The sequence below is a fragment of the Schistocerca piceifrons genome, chromosome 7 (genome assembly GCF_021461385.2).
Source record: "Schistocerca piceifrons isolate TAMUIC-IGC-003096 chromosome 7, iqSchPice1.1, whole genome shotgun sequence".
NCBI lineage: Eukaryota > Metazoa > Arthropoda > Insecta > Orthoptera > Acrididae > Schistocerca > Schistocerca piceifrons.
Window position 1 is genome coordinate 491,377,183 of NC_060144.1, and position 20,105 is coordinate 491,397,287.

Genomic DNA, 20,105 nt, shown 5'->3' on the forward strand with positions numbered 1-20,105 from the left:
ATTTTTGTTGGAGGTCTGAAGATTGATTTGATCTTGACATTTCAGCAGGCAGCTTGCCCAACATAGAGCCAGAGAACAGCAAGAAAGCAAGTTTCTTTTCGTGCTCCTCATCAGTGGTCTTGTTGTGAGAGTCGTAAACTAAATTGCTTCATTTATTTGATCAATGTTGCAGCCATTGTTCATGAATACTTTGTGTAGGTAGCTCAGCTCATGGGACACAGGTTATCAGCATCCGATATTCTTGCATGACACACCAATGTTTGTAAAACATTGCGCTTCTGTGCTGGTTGATGATGGCTGATGGCATGCAAGTACAGATCGGTGTGGATTGGTTTTTTATAGATGCTGTGGCCAAGGCATCCATTTTGTTTGCGGTGGACTAGAACATCAAGGTAGGGTAATACATCATATAATGGATGTTACTGTTAATGCCATTGAAGTGTTGCAAGAACTCAAGTTTCCCAAGTCCATGGGGTCAAATAACGAACGTGTTGTCAGCATATCGAATGAACGACTAGGCTTTAATAGCACTATGTCTAAGGCAATATCCTCTAAATGTTCCATGAAGAGTGTTGCAACAGCTGGAGTTAACAGGCTATGTATTGCAGCACCATCCATCTGATCACAATATTGGCCATTGTACAGAAAATAAGATGATGTAAGAGTGTGCCAAAATAGCCTGACCACATCACTTACAACACAGTAACGAAAGTATTGTAGTCCTTCCTGCTGACAAGGGGAATGCAGCTGTAATTACGAAATAATACGTGGACTGTGATACGAAGATCTACGTGCTACTAGGTAATGTACTTATCAGAAACTCGTTAGCAACCAAACATCAAGGATAATAAGAAAGACATTTGAACTTCTCAAGCACTATGCGGTGGAAGACCATATGTTCAAAAACTTTCTCCTACAGGCACATAGACCACTTACTGCTTATACTTTACTGAAGATCTAAAAGGACGGGACGCCATTCCGCCTTATCATATCCACCATTGGTTCACCAACATACAAGCTGGCAAAGTACTTGGCCAATCTCCTCGCGCCACATCTGGGGCACTGTGAACATCATATTAAAAATTCAGCAGATTTTTTGAACCAAATCAACCATCTTTGACTTAGTGAGGGTGACATCATTTTAGTTTTGTTGTGGTGGCACTGTTTGCAGATGTGCCTTTCAAAGACGGTTTGGGCCTAGTATCCCAGTTGTTCATAAGTGAAGTGGTCAAGCCATTTAGACACACACTTGTATCTTCTTATTTTCTGTACAGTGGTCAGTGTTACTATCAGACAGATGGTGTTGCAATGGGTAGCCCGTTAGCTCCAGCATGTTGCAAACCTCTTCACAGAGAATTCCAGGGATATTGCCTTAGACACAGCACTGTTGTAGCCTAGTTGTTTCTTTCAGTACATTGATGACATGTTAGTCACTTGGCCCCATGTATGTGATGATCTCAACAAGTTCTTGGAACTCCTCAACAGCATTAACAGTAACATCCAGAAGGTAGAAAAAGATGCATTGCCCTTCCTCAACATACTAGTCCACTGCAAACGAAATGGCTGCCTTGACCATAGTATCTATAGATAAACCACTCACACCAAACTGTACTTGCATGCCATCAGCCATCATCACCTGGCACAGAGGTGCACTGTTTTACAAATATTGGTGCACTGTGCAAGAATGGTATCAGATGCTGATAACATGCCCCATGAGCAGAGCCACCTACACAAGATCTACATGACTCAGAACAAGACCATCAACGAGATGATGGAAAGTAAACTTGCTTTCTTAATGTTTTGTGGCTCTGTGTTGGGCAAGATAAGCCACCTGCTGAAATGACGCAAAGATCATGTCGCTCTTCAGACCGCCAAAAAAATCCGTCAATTACTGATATCAGTTAAAGATGCAGTAGGTCTCAGACCACTGGGATATACAAAATACCTTGAGAGAGTGACCAGTCTTATGTAAGACAAACAGTAAGCACTGTGGAACAACGCAGGAAGGAGCATGAGAGGTTTTATAGCCTGTGCTACCCTGAGAAAACTGCCTTAGCTGAGCATGCTGTAGAAAACGGACACTGGATAAAATTTGATGAAACGTCTGTTGTGACTCGCGCAAACGGCTTCAGGGATTGTGCAATTAAAGTATCCATTGAAATAAAGGTCACCAATAGCACTCTAAACAGAGATGGCCGCCTTCAGCTCAGCACAGCGTGGGATCCAGCGATTGCGTGGTTGAAGTGGGCGCATCGAACGCAGAGTCGGCATAGGTCCTTATACGGCAATGCAGCGGGCACCAGTGACATCACAGCCAGCAACTAGTGTATATATGGGGTATGCCAGCAGCCCATGGCAGTCATGCCACTTGACAATGGCCAAGGAGAGCTTGACCAAAATCTCATGTAATATTAATTACTTGACGCATGTGCAAAGACAAGAACTTTTTGTTCGATGTTACTGCTTCAAGACTGCATTTTTACAAGCGAAGTGCTCGTTTTTAATTTTTATGGGGTGATTTCAATATGATCCTTAATTATTAAATGTTGCTCTTTGAAACTTACTTCAAAATATCTCCTCCTCTTCAAACTTTAGATTCATCCATTGGGAACCTCAGCACTCCATTTATGAGGAACTGATAATAGGGCCACTTGTACTGGTAATTAGGGCTGCTTGTACTGAAAAGAATAGCATGAGCTGTCTTTGGTAATAAGATCTGTACATGCTGATTTTGTGTACAAATGGAATACACATTTGAAGTTTTCGTAGTGACTGATTTATTAATGAACATACTACTGTGAAAATGATTTTTTAAGTACTTTCGCAAGGAAATTTATTATGTAATGATATTCTGTATGATGAAAGTGAAGGAAAAAAATGTGGGCAGGGTTTGAATCTGTACCACTAGCATGGTAGCTGTGAAACTTAGCCCTTGCAGTATGCGCGATCATTCTAAAGATGATTGACATTATGGATATAAAAGGTACACATAAAACTTAAGACTGATTTTGTCAGAAACTAGGGGCTGTCAAATGAAAAGCCGATATTAAGACACTCAGACAGATTACTCTGCAAAATACGAAAGGCTCATCAAAATCCATGATTAACAGGTCTGATGGTCCCCTTCTCAGTTGTAACTGGCTAACCTACGCAAGTGGGGCTCTGTCTGGGTGGACGAATGATTCCCTAGCATCTTGTAGGGCCAAAACGGTTCACAATAACAACAAAGTTAAAACTCCAGTGGAAGGGGTAGGCTACTGTATTGTTTTCTTACCCACTCCCAACGTGCAGAAAGCCCACCTGACACATCTATTTCAGTGATGAATCACAGTTACAGAACAATGCCAGTTCATAATAATACTCGAGAGAATATCTGTTTTATGTACAAAAGCTTGTGGAGGGAGTTGCTGGTGTTCAGTGGACTGTTCTTCCTCATCCACCCCACGGCCTGCATCTTGCACTTTTTTGATTTCCATCTGTTTGGCCCAGTGAAGGATACACTCCATGGGAAGCAGTAAATGGCTGATTGGAGGTTATCGATGTAGCAAGATGTTGGCTCCATCATCGAGCAGTAGAGCCATACCATGTGGGCATATAGCCCCTCCCAGTAAAGCTATCGGACTGAAAGGAGATCATGTTGAAAGAAAGGGTTTTGTAGCCAGAAGAGTGGGGAATAATATGGTGTATTGGAATCCTGAATAAAACAATGGGGTTTTCAGAAGCAAGTTTCGCATTACTTAATGAATGCCCCTCGTACTTTCGTTTTGCCATTCCACTTATAAGTTAATTGGGGTCCAAATACATAAGATCGCTACTTGATATGATGACTTTGTTTTAACTGAGGGTGTTGTCCATTTCGACAACTGTAGAATATGTCCAAGTCTTTTGCTGTGCAGTAATGTAGGCATTTCACTGGATGTCATTGTCTCTATTAGCAGGGTGCCATTCCATAACCTTTTAACAGACTTATGAAATGAATGCTTCTAAAAGTCTTGTGTGTAGAGCATGACATGAATGCTTCTAAAAGTCCTGTGTCGTATATTGATACTTACGAAATGCTCTACACATTATATAAGTAATGCCAAATCTAATGTGGTGGCTTAAATCATTTTAACCCTTATCCATGTAGATGGTCCATCACTGATCCCAGTTGATATTTGGTTTTGAAATGAAAGCAGCTGATGGTCAGACATGGATTTTATACATATTTGCAGAAGTCTGGGCTATTCAAATAACAAATAGAGGCAAGTATTATGATCGTGGAAGTTTTTGTAAACTAGAAGCCCTTTGGTTCTGCTTGTGGATGACAGCATCCTTACGTTTTCTACTCACCGATGCTTTATCTGCTGTAACAGTACTTAAAAATTGCAGCATCAGTTTGACAGAAAACCCTGCTGCATACATGATTATTAAACTGCTGGAACTGATGCGTGAAGTAGGCCATTCCATTAATTTCTCCTGGGTAAAATCACACTGTGGGCTCCGTGGCAATGAAGCTATTGACCTCTTAGCCAAAGAACCTGCTGTGACAGGGTGTACTACTTGGACTGCAATTTCATGAATGGATTACCAATAAGTTCTACACAGAGGCATGATAGAAGAATGGCAACATGAATGAGAGGAAACGACGACACAAAGATGAGAAGTATGCAGTGATTTACCTGTCAGTCCCCTGTTCCACAAAATCTCATACAAATTCAGTGCCTAGGCACCTTGCCTGTCTAATAGCCAGACTCAGTATTTAACCACGGATGTGTGTGTAAACAACTTTACATATTGCACATCATAGGTACATTTTTCTGCTCAGTTGGAGAGGAGGATGACGCAGATCACCTATTCTTTGGGCGCCCCGGACTACGTGAAATACTACAATCCTTTAACCACAACTTTCAAAGCTTATTCATCCATTGCCAACCTACATGATTGCTTTGTTAGCAACATAGGATCACCGACTTTCACACATTATGTACAGATTCATTGTTGCTGCAAGTATTCACTTCAAAAATGAACATATTACTGACAATGGACTGCACAAAAGCATTCTACAATGGTTACATTACAACTCTAATTTTCTATCAATACCTATATATTTTATCTTAAGTATGAGCTGGTTGTGTTGTGTAAACCAAAGGCCAGTAAATTATATTTAAAAAATACTTTTAATGTCCATTAGAAGATCAGAGTTGGAGTGAATCTGTAATAAAGGTAATGGGGGAGGGAACTATCGTACTGTGATTCTACTTCTACATCTACATCTATACTCTGCAAATTGCCGTGAGATGCATGGCGTAGGGTATACCCCATTGTCCGTGTTATTAGGGTTTCTTTCCGTTCCATTGATTTATCGAATGTGGGAAGAATGACTCAATTCTTTTGTGTTTGTAGTAATGGTTCTAATCTTGTCCTCATGATCTGTATGTGAGCAATAAATCGGGGATTGTAGTATATTTCTGTAGTAACCATTTAATAAAGCCACTTCTTGAAACTTTATTAATAGACTTTCTTGGAAAACCTTATGTCCATCCTCAAGAGTCTTCCAGTTCAGTTCCTTCAGTATCTCTGTGTGACACTCCCACACACAGATCAAACAAACCTGTGATAATTCGTGCTGCCCTTCTCAGTATACATTCAATATCCCCTGTTAGTTCTATTTGGTATGTGTTCCACACACGTGAACGATATTCTAGAACTGGTCACATGAGTGATTTGTAAGCAATCTCCTTTGTGGACTTGTTGCGCTTCCCCAATATAGTGTCAATGAACCAAAGGCTACCACCTCCTTTACCCACAACTAAGGCTGTGTGATCATTCCACTTTGTAGCCCTACAAAGTGTTGCACCTGGGTAATTGTATGAGTTGGCCAATTCCGACATTGACTCATTGATATTATAGTTGTAGGATACTAAGTTTTTTTTAAATTCATTTTATGAAGCAAACAATTTTATATTTCTGAATGTTTAAAGCAAATTGCCAGTCTTTTCCTCATGATGACTTCAGATAAAGTGCCTGACCCATAAGGGATGTTTCTTTCATATTTTTCCTTTAGGCCATGTTTAAGTGTGGTTGATTTCCAAAGTTTTAATTGATTGTTGATATTAATTTAATTGGAAGATCGGCTGCTTTTCTCTCCCCTTGCCCCCCCCCCCCCCTCCCCAAGTGTGTGTGTGTGTGTGTGTGTGTGTGTGTGTGTGTGTGTGTGTGTGTGTGTGTGTGTTCCATCTAAAGTGTTGTGTTGAGATCACGATGGTGTCATCAATCCGAAGGTTGGTGTGAACACCACAGTACTTTACTAGACATGGCCGTACTGGAGTTGGTGTGGTGTTGCCTGCCTCTGACCTTTGAGAGGACATACTAGCCAATTAAATGAGGGATCTGCAGTGTAACATGATGGCAAACCATGGCTCAACACAATGCATCTTAATGGTAAAATTGCGTAATTATTCAGAAATAGTGCCAGATGTGAATGGAGAATGCGGCAGCTTAAAAATACTACAGAGAGTCATACAGTTTAATGTTCATGAAATAAGGTGACCTCATCACTGTTGTTGGATGCCGTTAAAACAATAAAAGTATTTTATTTTCCAGTACCCCAGAAGATCATTGATACAAGAACATTTACGAGACCTAAGAAGCGTGTCAGCCGTCCTGCTCTGGAGACGATGTTGGAAGTACCAATTATGGAAAACCGCCAATTATTATCATCTCCTTGGTTTGCAAAGAACAATCTGTTGTCTTTGCGAGACAACATAGATGATGTCACTATATCATTTTCATCTGATGCTGACATTACAAATAAAACTCTGTGTAAAAGTGTTTCTCCAAGCATAAATTCATCTCCTCATATATCTGGTGTGCAGGTAAGACTATTAAGTAGCTATTTTTGTTTATGATAAACCAAGGCAAAACAATTACTGTAGTGCCACAGAATAAATTAGAGATATACCCAATTAATATTAAAACTACACCATCTTTTTATTATTTGCATTGCACTCCTTCAGGAACAGCCATATTATAATAAAATTAAATTCCTCGCATATTAACAATTAATGGAAACTTATTTAAAAGCTTTTTTCTCCTAGCTTGTGCACCATCTCTTGGATGACATTTTAAACTATGTTCTTAAAATCTGTTCAAAACCTTATTGTACTGCAGTGAGTTTTGACAGTTTACAACTGAAGTAAAATATGTATGTTACGCTATAAATAAAGGACTATGTCAAAATAGTTTTGAAAAAATTGCAATATTTATTTAAGCATTGTTGAGTCACCATTTTATTCCATTTGTGTGTGAAACAATTAAATTAGGACACAAGTAATTTATGATCAAGATATGGGGCAATATTCTTTGGATGTAGCAACTTTCATTACTGGCCTACTACACATAGCCAGTTCTGTTCCTTACATGGTTGGACATAAACAGTTTTGCCACAGCCTTTTATTAAACTGTAAACAAAAAGCTCACTCCTTTATTTCAGGAACCCTATTAATTAACCAAAATTGAATTCCTTCCTGTGTGTTTCAGTTCAGCTGTACAATATGTTTAAGAACTAGAGCCAGATATACCTGTTGGGTAACAAATATTGGATAGTTGATTTTACATATTTTAAATCATTTGTTCCTTATATGCTTCATTTTGTTTCACACAAGTTGTCAGAATAATTTACATCCATTCCAACTGTGTTGTCATTGGCTTATTTTTATTTGCTTTCCAATTCGCTTCATCTCTCATTTCTTACACCCTTTTCCAGGAGTAGAGTCCACACTTACATTCGTCTTTGAATTTTTTAAATCAACTATAAGAATGATGTTACTTGTAGCATTATGCAAACAGCACTGATTATTGGAGACGCTTCCAATCTGACAACCACAATGTCTGTTTACACAATAATGCATGTAGCCTACACCTAATCTAAGTTTGCCAACACTCACTACCCAAATGCCAATTCTGGAACGTTTTTAAAAAGTAACTTTTTAAAAAATAACCCAACGTCAACTAACATTTTAAATCAACAATAATTTTAAAGTGTCGAAATTTTCAAATACATGTGGTCAGTGCTGATACAGAGCCTGTAGCTGATTTTATATGGGACATGGCCAGCTTTGATGTGGGCAGGACATGGCCAGTTTCATTTCTTACATGCAAGGAACATGGACAGTTTTGTTAATAATGGCCAATTTTAAAGCTGCTTTCAAGGTACTTACGGTTAGTTTTGTTGAATGAAGGTATTGCAAGATAGTCATTGCTACCAGTAGAATCAAAATTCATTCCTAACCTTTTTTAGTGGACATAGCCAGTTTTGATTCTAGCCCCCCCTCAGTTCTGTTATATCACTGGTAACATACTTTAAAGCTTAATATCATGTATACCTCATGTCCAGTATTGCATGTTATATACACTGTGTGATCAAAAGTATCAGCACACCTGGCTGAAAATGACTTAAAAGTTCGTGGCACCCTCCATCGATAATACTGGAATTCAGTATGGTGTTGGCTCACCCTTAGCCTTGATGACAGCTTCCACTCTCACAGACATATGTTCAATCAGGTGCTGGAAGGTTTCTTGGGGTATGGCAGCCCATTCTTCATGGAGTGGTGCACTGAAGAGAGGTATCAATGTCGGCTGGTGAGGCCTGGTACGAAGTCAGCGTTCTGAAACATCCCATAGGTGTTCCATAGGATGCAGGTCAGGACTCTGTGCAGGCCAGTCCATTACAGGGATGTTATTCTTGTGTAACCATTCCACCACAGGCTTTGCATTATGAACAGGTGCTTGATTGTGTTGAAAGATGCAATCGCCATCCCTGAATTGCTCTTCAACAGCGGGAAGCAAGAAGGTGCTCAAAACATCAATGTAGGCCTGTTCTGTGATAGTGCCATGCAAAACAGCAAAACAACATGAGAAACACCACCACCTCTGAATTTTACCATTGGCAGAACACATACTGGCAGATGACATTTACCAGGCATTTGTCATACCCACACCCTGCCATCGGATCGCCACGTTCTGTACCTGATTCGCCACTGCACACAACGTTTTTCTTCTGTTCAATCGTCCAATGTTTATGCTCCTTACACCAAGTGAGGTGTCATTTGGCATTTATCAGTGTGATGTGTGGCTTATGAGCAGCTGCTTGACCATGAAATCAGCTTTATAACCTCCCACCTAACTGTCATAGTACTTGTAGTGGATCCTGATGCAGCTTGGAATTCCTGTGTGGTGGTCGGGATAGATATCTGCCTATTACGTATTATGACCCTCTTCAACTGTTTGCAATCTGTCAGTCAACAAATGAGGTTGGCCTGTACGCTTTTGTGCTGTGTGTCCCTTCATGTTCCCTTTTCTGTATCATATCGGAAACAGTTGACCTAAGGGTGTTCAGGAGTGTGGAAATCTCGCGTAGAGACATATGATACAAGTGACACCCAATCACCTGACCACATTCGAAGTCAATGAGTTCCACAGAGCGTCCCATTCTGCTGTCTCACGATGTCTAGTGACTACTGAGGTCACTGGTATGGAGTACCTGGCAGTAGGTGGCAGTGCAACACACCTACTATGAAAAATGTATGCTTTTGGGGTTGCCCGGATACTTTTGATCATATAGTGTGTCTAGTTAATGCTGTGGAAACAATCAGCATATAAACAAAGACAAGTGCATTGCACATCAGAGCCGTGGTATTACATGTAAGTAACATCTAATTTTCAAATTCTTTGTGTATGGTACAACAGAATTAGGTATCCATGCTACGTCAGTTTGTAAACCAGATGGGGTATATTGAACTGTCAGTGTTAAGTGATTAGTAGTATCAAAGTGCATATGTGGAACGCCAAACTATTTCATTATTTTGTTATATTATTATATTATTATATCTAAAAACAAAGATGATGTGACTTACCAAACGAAAGCGCTGGCAGGTTGATAGACACACAAACAAACATACACACAAAATTCAAGCTTTCGCAACCAACGGTTGCTTCATCAGGAAATAGGGAAGGAGAGCGAAAGATGAAAGGATGTGTGTTTTAAGGGAGAGGGTAAGGAGTCATTCCAATCCCGGGAACGGAAAGACTTACCTTAGGGGGAAAAAAAGGACACGCGCGCACACACACACACACACACACACACAAGCAGATATTTGTAAAGGCAAAGAGTATATTATCATTACGTACACTCAGGTTATCCAAAGGAAAAAAAACTTGTTGACAATATTATGGAAATGAGATACTAGATACGATATTGCAAGTAGAATTTGACAGAGCTTTAAGACAAAAGAAGGCTCACGGAATTGACAAAATTTCCTGAGAATTATTCAGATCCTAGAGAGATAACGCTATGCTCCCAGTGTGCAGGATAAATGAGGTAAGCAAAATACCCTCAGACTTCAACAAGACTGTAATAATTCCAAAGAAGGCCATTGCTGACAGGTGTGAATATTACCAGACCATCCATTTAACAAGGCATGGTTGCAAGATAGTGACATGAATTATTTATAGAAGAATGAAAAAAGTAATAGCTGATCTTGGGAAAGATGCAGAATTTTTTCCCTTCCGTGCTGCATGTCTATCCTCTTGCTAATGTTTTTCCCCTCCCTTGAGAACATGTCTGGGAATGTTGGGCATTGTCTGTCACAGACATAAGAACAGTCTCACCTTCATTTTTCGCTCCCTTTTCCTTTCTTTGTTTACCTTCTCCTCTTGTTCCTCTGCTTCGGCGTTTGAGGTTCCTCTTTTTCTTCTTCCTGTGTGTGCTTGTGAAGGCCAGCCCAAGCATCTGATGCATAACAGGTGACTGGGTAATGCATAGTCCCCAGCCCTGGGTCGACAGGTAGGGTTCACACGTACCCCCTGGTACAGACCAGGCAGGGTTTGCACATACTCCCTGGTACAGGCCAGGCCCGGGGAGGGATGATTGCCTGAGCTACAGCCGTCTGATTGCCGTTGGTCAGGTGTTCGGGAGGTGTAACCAATCACCTAAGGCAGGTGCGCCCTCTTGTAAAGAGGGCCCCCAGTTGGAAGGAGCATGCCTTCAGAGACGCTGGCAATCATGGAGAATTTTCTTGCAATGAGTCAATCATCTTTCCAGTCAACGTCTACGAAATGTAAATGTAATGAGGCTAAAGATTCCAAGACCCTCCCCTCCTGCACCATGGTTCCTCGTCGTCTTACATGCTGAAGACAGTCAGTCCTTTGCCACAGTAAACCCGTTTATTATTCAGAAATGTGTTGATGTAATTGCCAGCCCTGTGAAATCCTGCATCATTTATGGAATGGCACTTTGCTTTTGGAAACTACTTTTGATTCTCAAGCTGCATGCTGTCTCACTTCTCTACAGCTACCCTGTTCATACCGAGGCTCATACAATTTTGAATTCTTCCTGTGGTGTAATTTACACCAGGTTGCTCGAGGGTCTAAGTGAGGCCAAAATCCAATCTTACCTCTCTGATTGGGGTGTCATTGCTGCCCATCATGTAATGAAAAAGGTAGATGCCTCCTTTAGTGCCCACCCACACTCTTTTTCTCACCTTTGATAGAGTGGTGCTTCGGTCCAAGATCAAAGCAGGCTATAAAATTAACACAGTGTGGCTGTACATTCAGAACCTGATGCACTGCTACCAGTGTCATCATTTCAACCACACTAGAACATCTTGTCAACACCCAGCCAAATGTGTAAACTGTGACAGGGTTGTGCACGAGGGCGATTGTGCGCCTCCTTCTCCCCAATGTATCAACTGCAATGTCAGCCATGCCGCCTCTTCCCAGGATTGCCCCATGTAACTTGATGAGTGGGCTGTCCAGGAGATCCAGGTAGAAGAAAAAGTGCCTTACCCAGTCGCTCACAAGTTGCTGGGTAGTCACAAACCATGCGTTTTCCCGTCTGGGACATATAGTTCTGTTCTTGTTATCCCTCGCTCCATGAAGGACATGGCCATGCAGACATGCAACCTCCAATTCTGCTCTGAGGTTGTGAAATCGCCCAGTGTCAAGGTAGCATCGCCACCCCCCTCCCCCCCCCCCCCCCCCCCCCCCCAGTCCAGCTGTGCAACAAGCCATCAAACTCTCGCCTCAAGTGGAGAAACCACCAGCTACACAACCAATAAGTGAGAAAGGACTGAAGGAGTAGTCCCGTGAAGACTTCCTCCATTCCTCCAGCCAAACAACACCTGAGTCTTCCTTTAACCAGAAAGGCTCGAAGAAGTCCACCAAAGGCAAATGGTCTTCTCCTTCACCAACTTGAAAATCCTCCTTGACGGTGTTGCCACGTGATATTTTAGCCCGACTAACACATGGGCCACATGGAGCAGGATCCTCCTGCTTCTGTGCCCTGTAGTAGTGACTATTCAATGGCTGTCACTCGGCAGCCACTGAGGTGACACACCTACATGTCTTCATCATGACTCTCCTCCAATTGGAATATTGGCAACCTTGAGTCCCACAAAGAGGATTTACAGTTGCTTTTTAGCGTCCCCTTGTAGTCTGCCTTCAGGAAACAAAACTGTGCCCTCACGACCGATTTGTACTTTCACATTTTTTACTGATTCATTTTCACCTTTCCCCTGAAGTCAACATCCCATCTCATGGGGGCGTCATGTTGCTCATACAGGATGACATTCATAGCCAACCCATCTCCATCAATACTCATCTTCAACCTGTTGCAGTTCGTGTTTTCCTTCCCCACTGGACATTTTCCCTCTGTACCATTTATGCCCCTCCGTCATTTGATATCTACAGAGCAGACTTCCTTCAGCTTATTGGGAAACTTCCTCCCCAATTTAGGACCTGTAAGAGAGGTGCCCTCTTGGCTGACGTTCTTACTTACCCTCTTCTCCTTTAATACTGGAGCACCCACTTTACTTTCCCACTCCTTGCACACCTGTTCCCATTTGGACCTATCCTTCTGCACTGCCTGCCCAGCTTGCCCATCGTCTTGAGTGGTCCATTTTTTCTGACACCTACTCGAGCGACCATTTCCCATATGCTATCAGTTTGCTGACTCCTACCCCATGTCCGTGTACGCCCAAATGGCGGCTTACTGAGGCTGACTGGAAGCTTTATTCCTCCCTGGCAATCTTTGAAGAACAAGATTTCCGCAGTTGTGGTGGCCAGGTGGAATATCTCAAAAACATTATCTTTCCTGCAGCAGAACGTTCCTTTACTGGCACTTCCTCTTTACCACCTCATGTCCCAGTCCCTCGGTGGACTGAGGCATGCCGCAACTCAATTCACGCACGGAGAAGTGCTCCCCGCATTCCTAACCATCATCCTACGATGGCAAACTGCATTCGTTATAAACGGATCCGTGCAAAATGTTGTTGCGTTCTTCGGGATAGCAAAAGACCTAGCTGGATTTCACTCACTGGTTCTTTTATCAGTTCTACCCCTTCCTCTGCCATGTGGGCCAACCTATGACAGCTCTCTAGGACAAAAATCCATTCACCAGTTCCCGGCCTGACAGTAGCTGATGATGTCATCGTGGACCCTATTCCTATCTCCAGACTCCTTGGGCCGCCATTTTGCAGAAGTTTCAATCTCTTCCCACTATCACTCTGCCTTCCTCCATCGGAAACGAGCAGAGGAGGCTTGGGCGATACCCCTCTCTTTCCTGAATTGTGAGTGCTAGTGTACCTTTACTATGAGGGAGCTTAGGTCGTGCTCTCAGTTCATCCCAATCCTCCGCCCTAGGGTCAGACACTGTCTACATTCAATGTTGCAGCACCTTTCTCCTGCAGGCAAGCACTTCCTGCTTAACACATACAACCACATCTGGGTAGAGGGCATATTTCCCGGACACTGGCATGAAGCCACTTTCATACCTATACCTAAGCCTGGTAAGGACAAAAACCTTCCTTCTAGCTACCGCCCCATCTCTCTTATCAGCTGCATTTGCAAGGTAATGGAATGTACGATTCATGCTCGGCTGGTGTGGTGGCTAGAGTCTTGCAATTTATTGATGAACACACAGTATAGATTTCGAGCACGCCTTTCTGCAGTTCACTCTCTCGCTACTTTGCACACCCATGTCATGAATGGTTTTCTGTGGAAATTGCAGACTGTTGCCATGTTTCTCAATTTGGAGAAGGCTTATGACACCTGCTGGAGAACTGGTATGCTCCGTACTCTTTACACATGGAGTTTCCATGACCGCCTGCCCTGTCTCCTTCAGGCATATTTTAAAAGACCAAGTTTTCAAAGGGTTTGTGGGCTCTGCCTTGTTGGACACCTTTATCCGGGAAAATGGTGTGCCTCAGGGTTCCATCCTGAGCGTTGTACTCGTTGTTATTGCCATTAACCTTATAATTGCCTGTCTTCTGCGGGGCATCTCTGGCTCCCTTTTTATCTGCCAAAACAATATGGCAAATGCCTTAATTTTTAGTTTTGGACCTCTGTTTCTGTAAGGTGTCTTTTTTAGCCCTTTTTCCACCTGCCTGTTTTAGCTGGCATCTGTTATGTCAATTGGGACTGACGTGTAGTTGTTTTCACTTAAAACTTCCAGGCCGATAGGCCGTAGTCGATGTATAAAACTCTCCCCTGACATTTCGTCTCTGACTGTGGGAGACGTCCTCTGAGGTAACACAGATTTCACCACTTTACCACGGAGGATGTCTCCTGCAGTCGAGACGAAATGTCAGGGGAGAGATTTAGACATCGACCACGGCCTATCAGCCCGTAAGCTTTAAGTGAAGACAATACTGGCCATGGAAGCCTACATTGTATGGTATAGTTTTTAATTCATCTCTGTCTTCATGTTCTGTAGTTTTGACTTGGGCGCATATGACCCCAGTTGTTTTTTGCGCCCTAAAGCAAAACAAACAACAGAGTGTAATAGGGTTATAGTCTACCTCAGTGTTGGGAAAGTAGTGAAGGAAATAGAGGTGAAATTTAGAAATATAATTGAAGTTCAGGGTGAAGAAATAAAAAGCTTGAGGTTTGCCGATTAAATGAAATTCTCTAAGAATTGGTAAATGACTTTGAAAAGCCATTGAATAAAACGGATAATATCTTGAAAAGGGGTTACGAGATGAAAATCACTAATGATGAGGGAACATGTGGCTACCTCCGCTTACCCATCAGTCATGCAGCGAGTCAGCTTCACTGTCGCACTCTGTGGTGACAGGAATTCATCAAGTACATGTTTGCAACACCTGTGTTTATTCTGCACAAATGAGTGACAAAAATGAAACCAGATTGCAGTGTATATTAAGTGGCGATGATGATAATGGTGTTTGCATAACAATTCCACTCGAACACTGATCCCAAAGGGGGTACATTCCTCGGTGGCAAGTGCATTTTCTGATCACATTAGCGTGGGGGAATGAGGGACATGTATCCAGAACGAAGTAAACTTTCCTTGCAATTGTCTGGCGCCATGTATTTCGCAGATTCGCCAAAGTGAAAGTGAAAACAGGTAGTGCCGAACTAACTTCTGTACATGTCGGTGGGGATCCGTGTTAAGCTCAACCCATATGGTCCGCTGCTCGCAGAAACATAATCCATAAAACACTTCTGTAATGTTTGGTGGCTCAGCTAACATACTGCTTTTTGTCGTAGCGTACCCATGTGCACTACACATCGTCAGAATTTTGCCTATTGGTAAGTACGCGCTCCAATGGATACCTGACGCAGCGAACTTGGACCGGCAGTGAGCAGCTCTGGTCCATTCGACATTTTTATGACATGGTTTCGCAGCATAATTTAAACAAGGGCAGTGGGTTGTTGTGAAATTATATTGGGCTACAGTGAAGAATGAAAAAGCTGCTAGAAGCTTACCTTGGGGAAAATAAATTTAGATTCCGGATAAATGTAGGAACATGCAAGGCAGTACTGATCCTATGATTTCTTATGAAAGATAGGTCAAGGAAAGGCAAACATACGTTTATAGCATTTGTAGACTTAAGCTTTTGACAATGTTGACTGAAATGTTCTCTTTGAAATTCTGAAGGTAGCAGCGGTAAAAAACAGGGAGTGAAAGGCTGTTTACAACTTGCACAGAAACCAGATAGCTGGTATGGCTCGAGGGGTATGAAAGGGAAACAGTGGTCAAGAAGTGAGAGAGACAGGGTTCTAGCTGATCCTCAGTGTTGTTCAATCTGTACATTGAGCAAGTAGTAATGGAAACGAAACTAAAATTTGGAGCAGAAATTAAAGTTCAGGGAGAAGAAATAAAAGCTTTGAGGTTTGCTGATGACATTGTAATTGAGTCAGAGACAGCAAAAGACTTGTAAGAGCAGGTGAATGGAATGAACAGCATCTTGAAAGGAAGACACAAGTTGGACACCAACAAAATCAAAACAAGGATAATGGAATACAGTCGAGTTAAATCAGATGATGCTTTGCGAATTAGATTAGGAAATGAGACACTTAAAGTAGTAGATGAGTTTTGCTATTTGGGCAGAAAAATAACTAATGATGGGAGAAGTAGAGAGGATATAAAATGTAGGCTGGCAGTGGGCAGAAAAGTGTTTCGTAACAAATGAAGTTCGTAAACATCGTATATAGATTTATGTTTCAGGAAGTCTTTTCTGAAAGAATTTGTCTGGAGTTTAGCCATGTGTGGAATTGAAACATGGACAATAAACAGCTTAAGGAAGAAAAGAATTGAATCTTCTGAAATAAGGTGCTACAGAAGGATCCTGAAGATCAGATGGGTAGATCGCGTAATTAACGAGGATGTACTGAATAGAAACTGGGAGAAAAGAAATTTGTGGCACAGTCTGTCTAGAAGAAAGGATCGGTTAAGACACATTCTTAGATGCCAAAATTTTGTACTAGATGGAAGTCAGGGGAGTGAAAATCGTAGAGGGAGACAGAGATGAACATCGTAAGCAGATTCAGGAAGATGTAGGTTGCATTAGTTACTTGGGAATGAAGAGGCTTGTACAGTATAGAGTAGCATGGGGAGCTGCATCAAATCCATCTTCAAACTGAAGACCACAACAACAAATATGCCAAAGGAGTTACATGTAGGAAATCCCACAAAAAATAGTAGATGAATTCCCATATTTTGGCACCAAACTTCTGATGATGGCCGAAGTTGAGAGGGTGTAAAATACAGATTAGCAATAGCAAGAAAACCTTTTCTGAAAAATAAAAATTAGGCATCATCAGATATAAATTTGTGCTAAAAAATTTTACATAAAGTTATTTGTCTGAAATGTAGCCTTACATTGGATTAAAGCATGGATGATAAACATTTCAGCAAGAAGGAATTAAAAGCTTTTTATGTCTGGTGCCGCCAAATAATTCTGAAGATTTGATTGCTAGATTGAAAGCTAATGAGTAGGTACAGAATTGAATAGACTTAAAGAAAGAGTCTGTTGATACAACAGACTATGAGACATCGAGGAATTATCAATTTGGTAAAGGAGGGAAGTGTTTGGGGCAACATTCTAGAGGCTCCACTGCAGTAAACAGGTTCAAATGGATGGAGGCTGTGGTAGTTGAGCAGAGGCTTACACGATAGGCTAATGTGGGGAGCTGCATCAAACTGGTCTTCATCTAGAAGCCAACAACAATTGTTTCTTTTTAGTTACTTTATATAGATACAGAAATTAGACTGTACAACATTTAAATTAATTATTAAATAAAAGAGAGAAAGTAAACTGTAGAAAATAGTCATAGAATTTAAAAATCTTTACTCCGTAAAACTTGTCAGCCATTTGTTTCCTTAAAAACACCTGTCCAGAAAATAACTGCACAGTTCTAATATACTGTTTCTTTACAATATAGCTTGTTTTATTTAGTAATTATATGACTTGTCGTAACACTCTAATTTCTGGTCTGGTATGTTGCCATTGTTGTTTTTAGTCTAAAGACTGATTGGAGGTAGCTCTCTGTATTAGCCTGTCCTGTGCAAGCCTCTTGATTGTCAGATTGACAAATAGAGGGCAGGAATTCAGAAAATATCGTTCTTGTGAAACAAAATTAGCTCTTTATTCCCATGAAGTAATAAGTGCTATCAGCATGGGATATCAAACTGATTCCATAGTTTTAGGTTTCCTGGAGGCTTTCAATACCATTCCTCACAAGTGACTTTTAATCAGATTGCCTCAGTTGTGCAACTGGGTTCCTGTCAGAAAGGTCGTAGTTGGTAATAATTGATGGAAAGTAGAGACTTCTGGTATTCCCTAAGATAGTGTTATAGGCCCTCTGCTGCTCTTTATCTATATAAAAGATTTAGGAGACAATCTGAGCAGCCAACTTAGATTGTTTGCAAATTGTAGTGTCATTTATCAACTTGTAGAGTCATCAGATGATCAGAACCAATTGCAAAATGATTTGGATAAGATACCTGTATGGCAAGTAAAGTGGCAATTGACTCTATATAATTAAAAGTGTGAAGTCATACACGTGCGTGCTAAAAGAAATCCATTAAATTTTGGTTACATGATAAATCGCACAAACCTAAAGGCTGTAAATTCAAGTAAATACTTAGGAATTGCAGGTACCAATAACTTAAATTGAAATGATCACATAGGTAATGCTGTGGGGAAAGCAAACCAAAGACTGTGATTTATTGGCAAGAATATTTAGAAAGTGCAACACCATGCTTGTTTGCTTTCTTCTGGGTTATTACTGTGCCGTGTGCAGTCTACACCAAATGGGACTGACCAAGGAATTTGAAAAGTTCAAAGAAGGCAGCTCATTTTGTATTATCGTGAGATAGAAGAGATAATGATATAGTCACGATATGTGAGTTGGGGTGCCAATCATTAAAACCAAGGTGTTTTTCATCATGGCAGGATCTTCTCGTGAACTTTCAATCATCAGCTTTCTCCTCATATTGCTAAAGTATTTTGATGGTGCCCACCTGCATAGGGAGAAATGATCACCATAATAAAATAAGAGGAATCAGAACTCACACAGAACGATTTAAGTGTTAGTTTTTCAATGCACCATTCGAGAGTGAAACGGTAGAGAAATAGCTTTAAGGTTGTTCAATGAACCCTTTGCCTGGCACTTAATTGTGGATTGCAGAGTAATCATGTAGATGTAGGTGAGATCTGTGCAGAGCTACTGCAACCTACATCAATTTGAACATATAATTTTTGCCCCACACAGTTACCTTCATTACCAAATTGGCCATTTCTGAGTGATGTCCCTTATGTATCTTAGATCTACTGATCCCGTCTTGTAGTCAGGCTGTGTGACAAATTTGTTTTCTCTCCAACATTACTCAGTATCTCATCATTATGCACCCAATCCACCCATCTGATCTTCAGCATTCCTCTGTATTAACACCTTTTAAAAGCTTCTAATATTTATTGTTTGCTATGTTTGGCCACCTTTAATGCCTCATTTCCTACACTTAATTCCCTCGGCTTCATTTGGTTTAATTAGACTGCATTCGATTATCCTCATTGTACTCACAACATGTTCAAGATACTGTTTCTTCCATTCAGCTGCTCTTTAAAGTGCTGTGATGTCTCTGAATTAAATATCACATTGGCAGACCTCAGTTTTAATTGTCCTTTATGTTGTGCATTAATATTTTGTGCAACATTGACGATGAAATAGGTCAGTGACAAACAAGTAGACTTCAGTGTTGCTCGTCATGTACACTGGTAGTTCAGTATACCATTGCATGGCATATAAAAATAGCTGGCGCGTGGAGTTGTTTGGGGCTGTAAACTGTCCTACCAGACACCAGGTAGTGTACTATTGAAAGTGAAAGTAATTGTTACTGATGCATATGATACCATGGTTCATATGTTTATTACACATGCATTTGTAGTCCTACTTGATTCCTCAGCATAAGCTAGATAAGTAACATATTTCACAATAGTGGACAAAGGGTGTTAACATTTGTATGTAATGATAAGACTCTGTGTTAGTTGGTGTGGTATTGCATGCCCTTCTATTATAATAAAATTTTCTCATTTTGTGTTGTGCCCGGTCTACCAGGTGTAGACATAATTATTAAAACTATTTGCAACGTAATATAGGCTTTTCAATACAATTCCTCACAAGCGACTTCTAATCAGATTGTGTGCCTATGGACTATTGCCTCAGTTGTGCAAGTGGATTGCTGTCAGAAAGGTTGTAGTTTGTAATAATTGATGGAAAGTCAAGTAAACCAGAAGTGACTTCTGGTATTCTCCAAGATAGTG

General features: G+C 41.0%; 1 protein-coding gene across 2 annotated transcripts in view; it reads left to right on the plus strand.

Moving 5' to 3' along the window:
* The window catches only part of LOC124804824, a 164,306-nt gene that overhangs the window by 31,122 nt on the left and 113,079 nt on the right, over positions 1–20,105 (plus strand). For both annotated transcript variants that reach the window (XM_047265168.1, XM_047265169.1), the window contains exon 3: positions 6,586–6,857. In XM_047265168.1, coding sequence (XP_047121124.1) covers positions 6,586–6,857 — 272 coding nt within the window. The remainder of the gene's footprint in view (positions 1–6,585; positions 6,858–20,105) is intronic.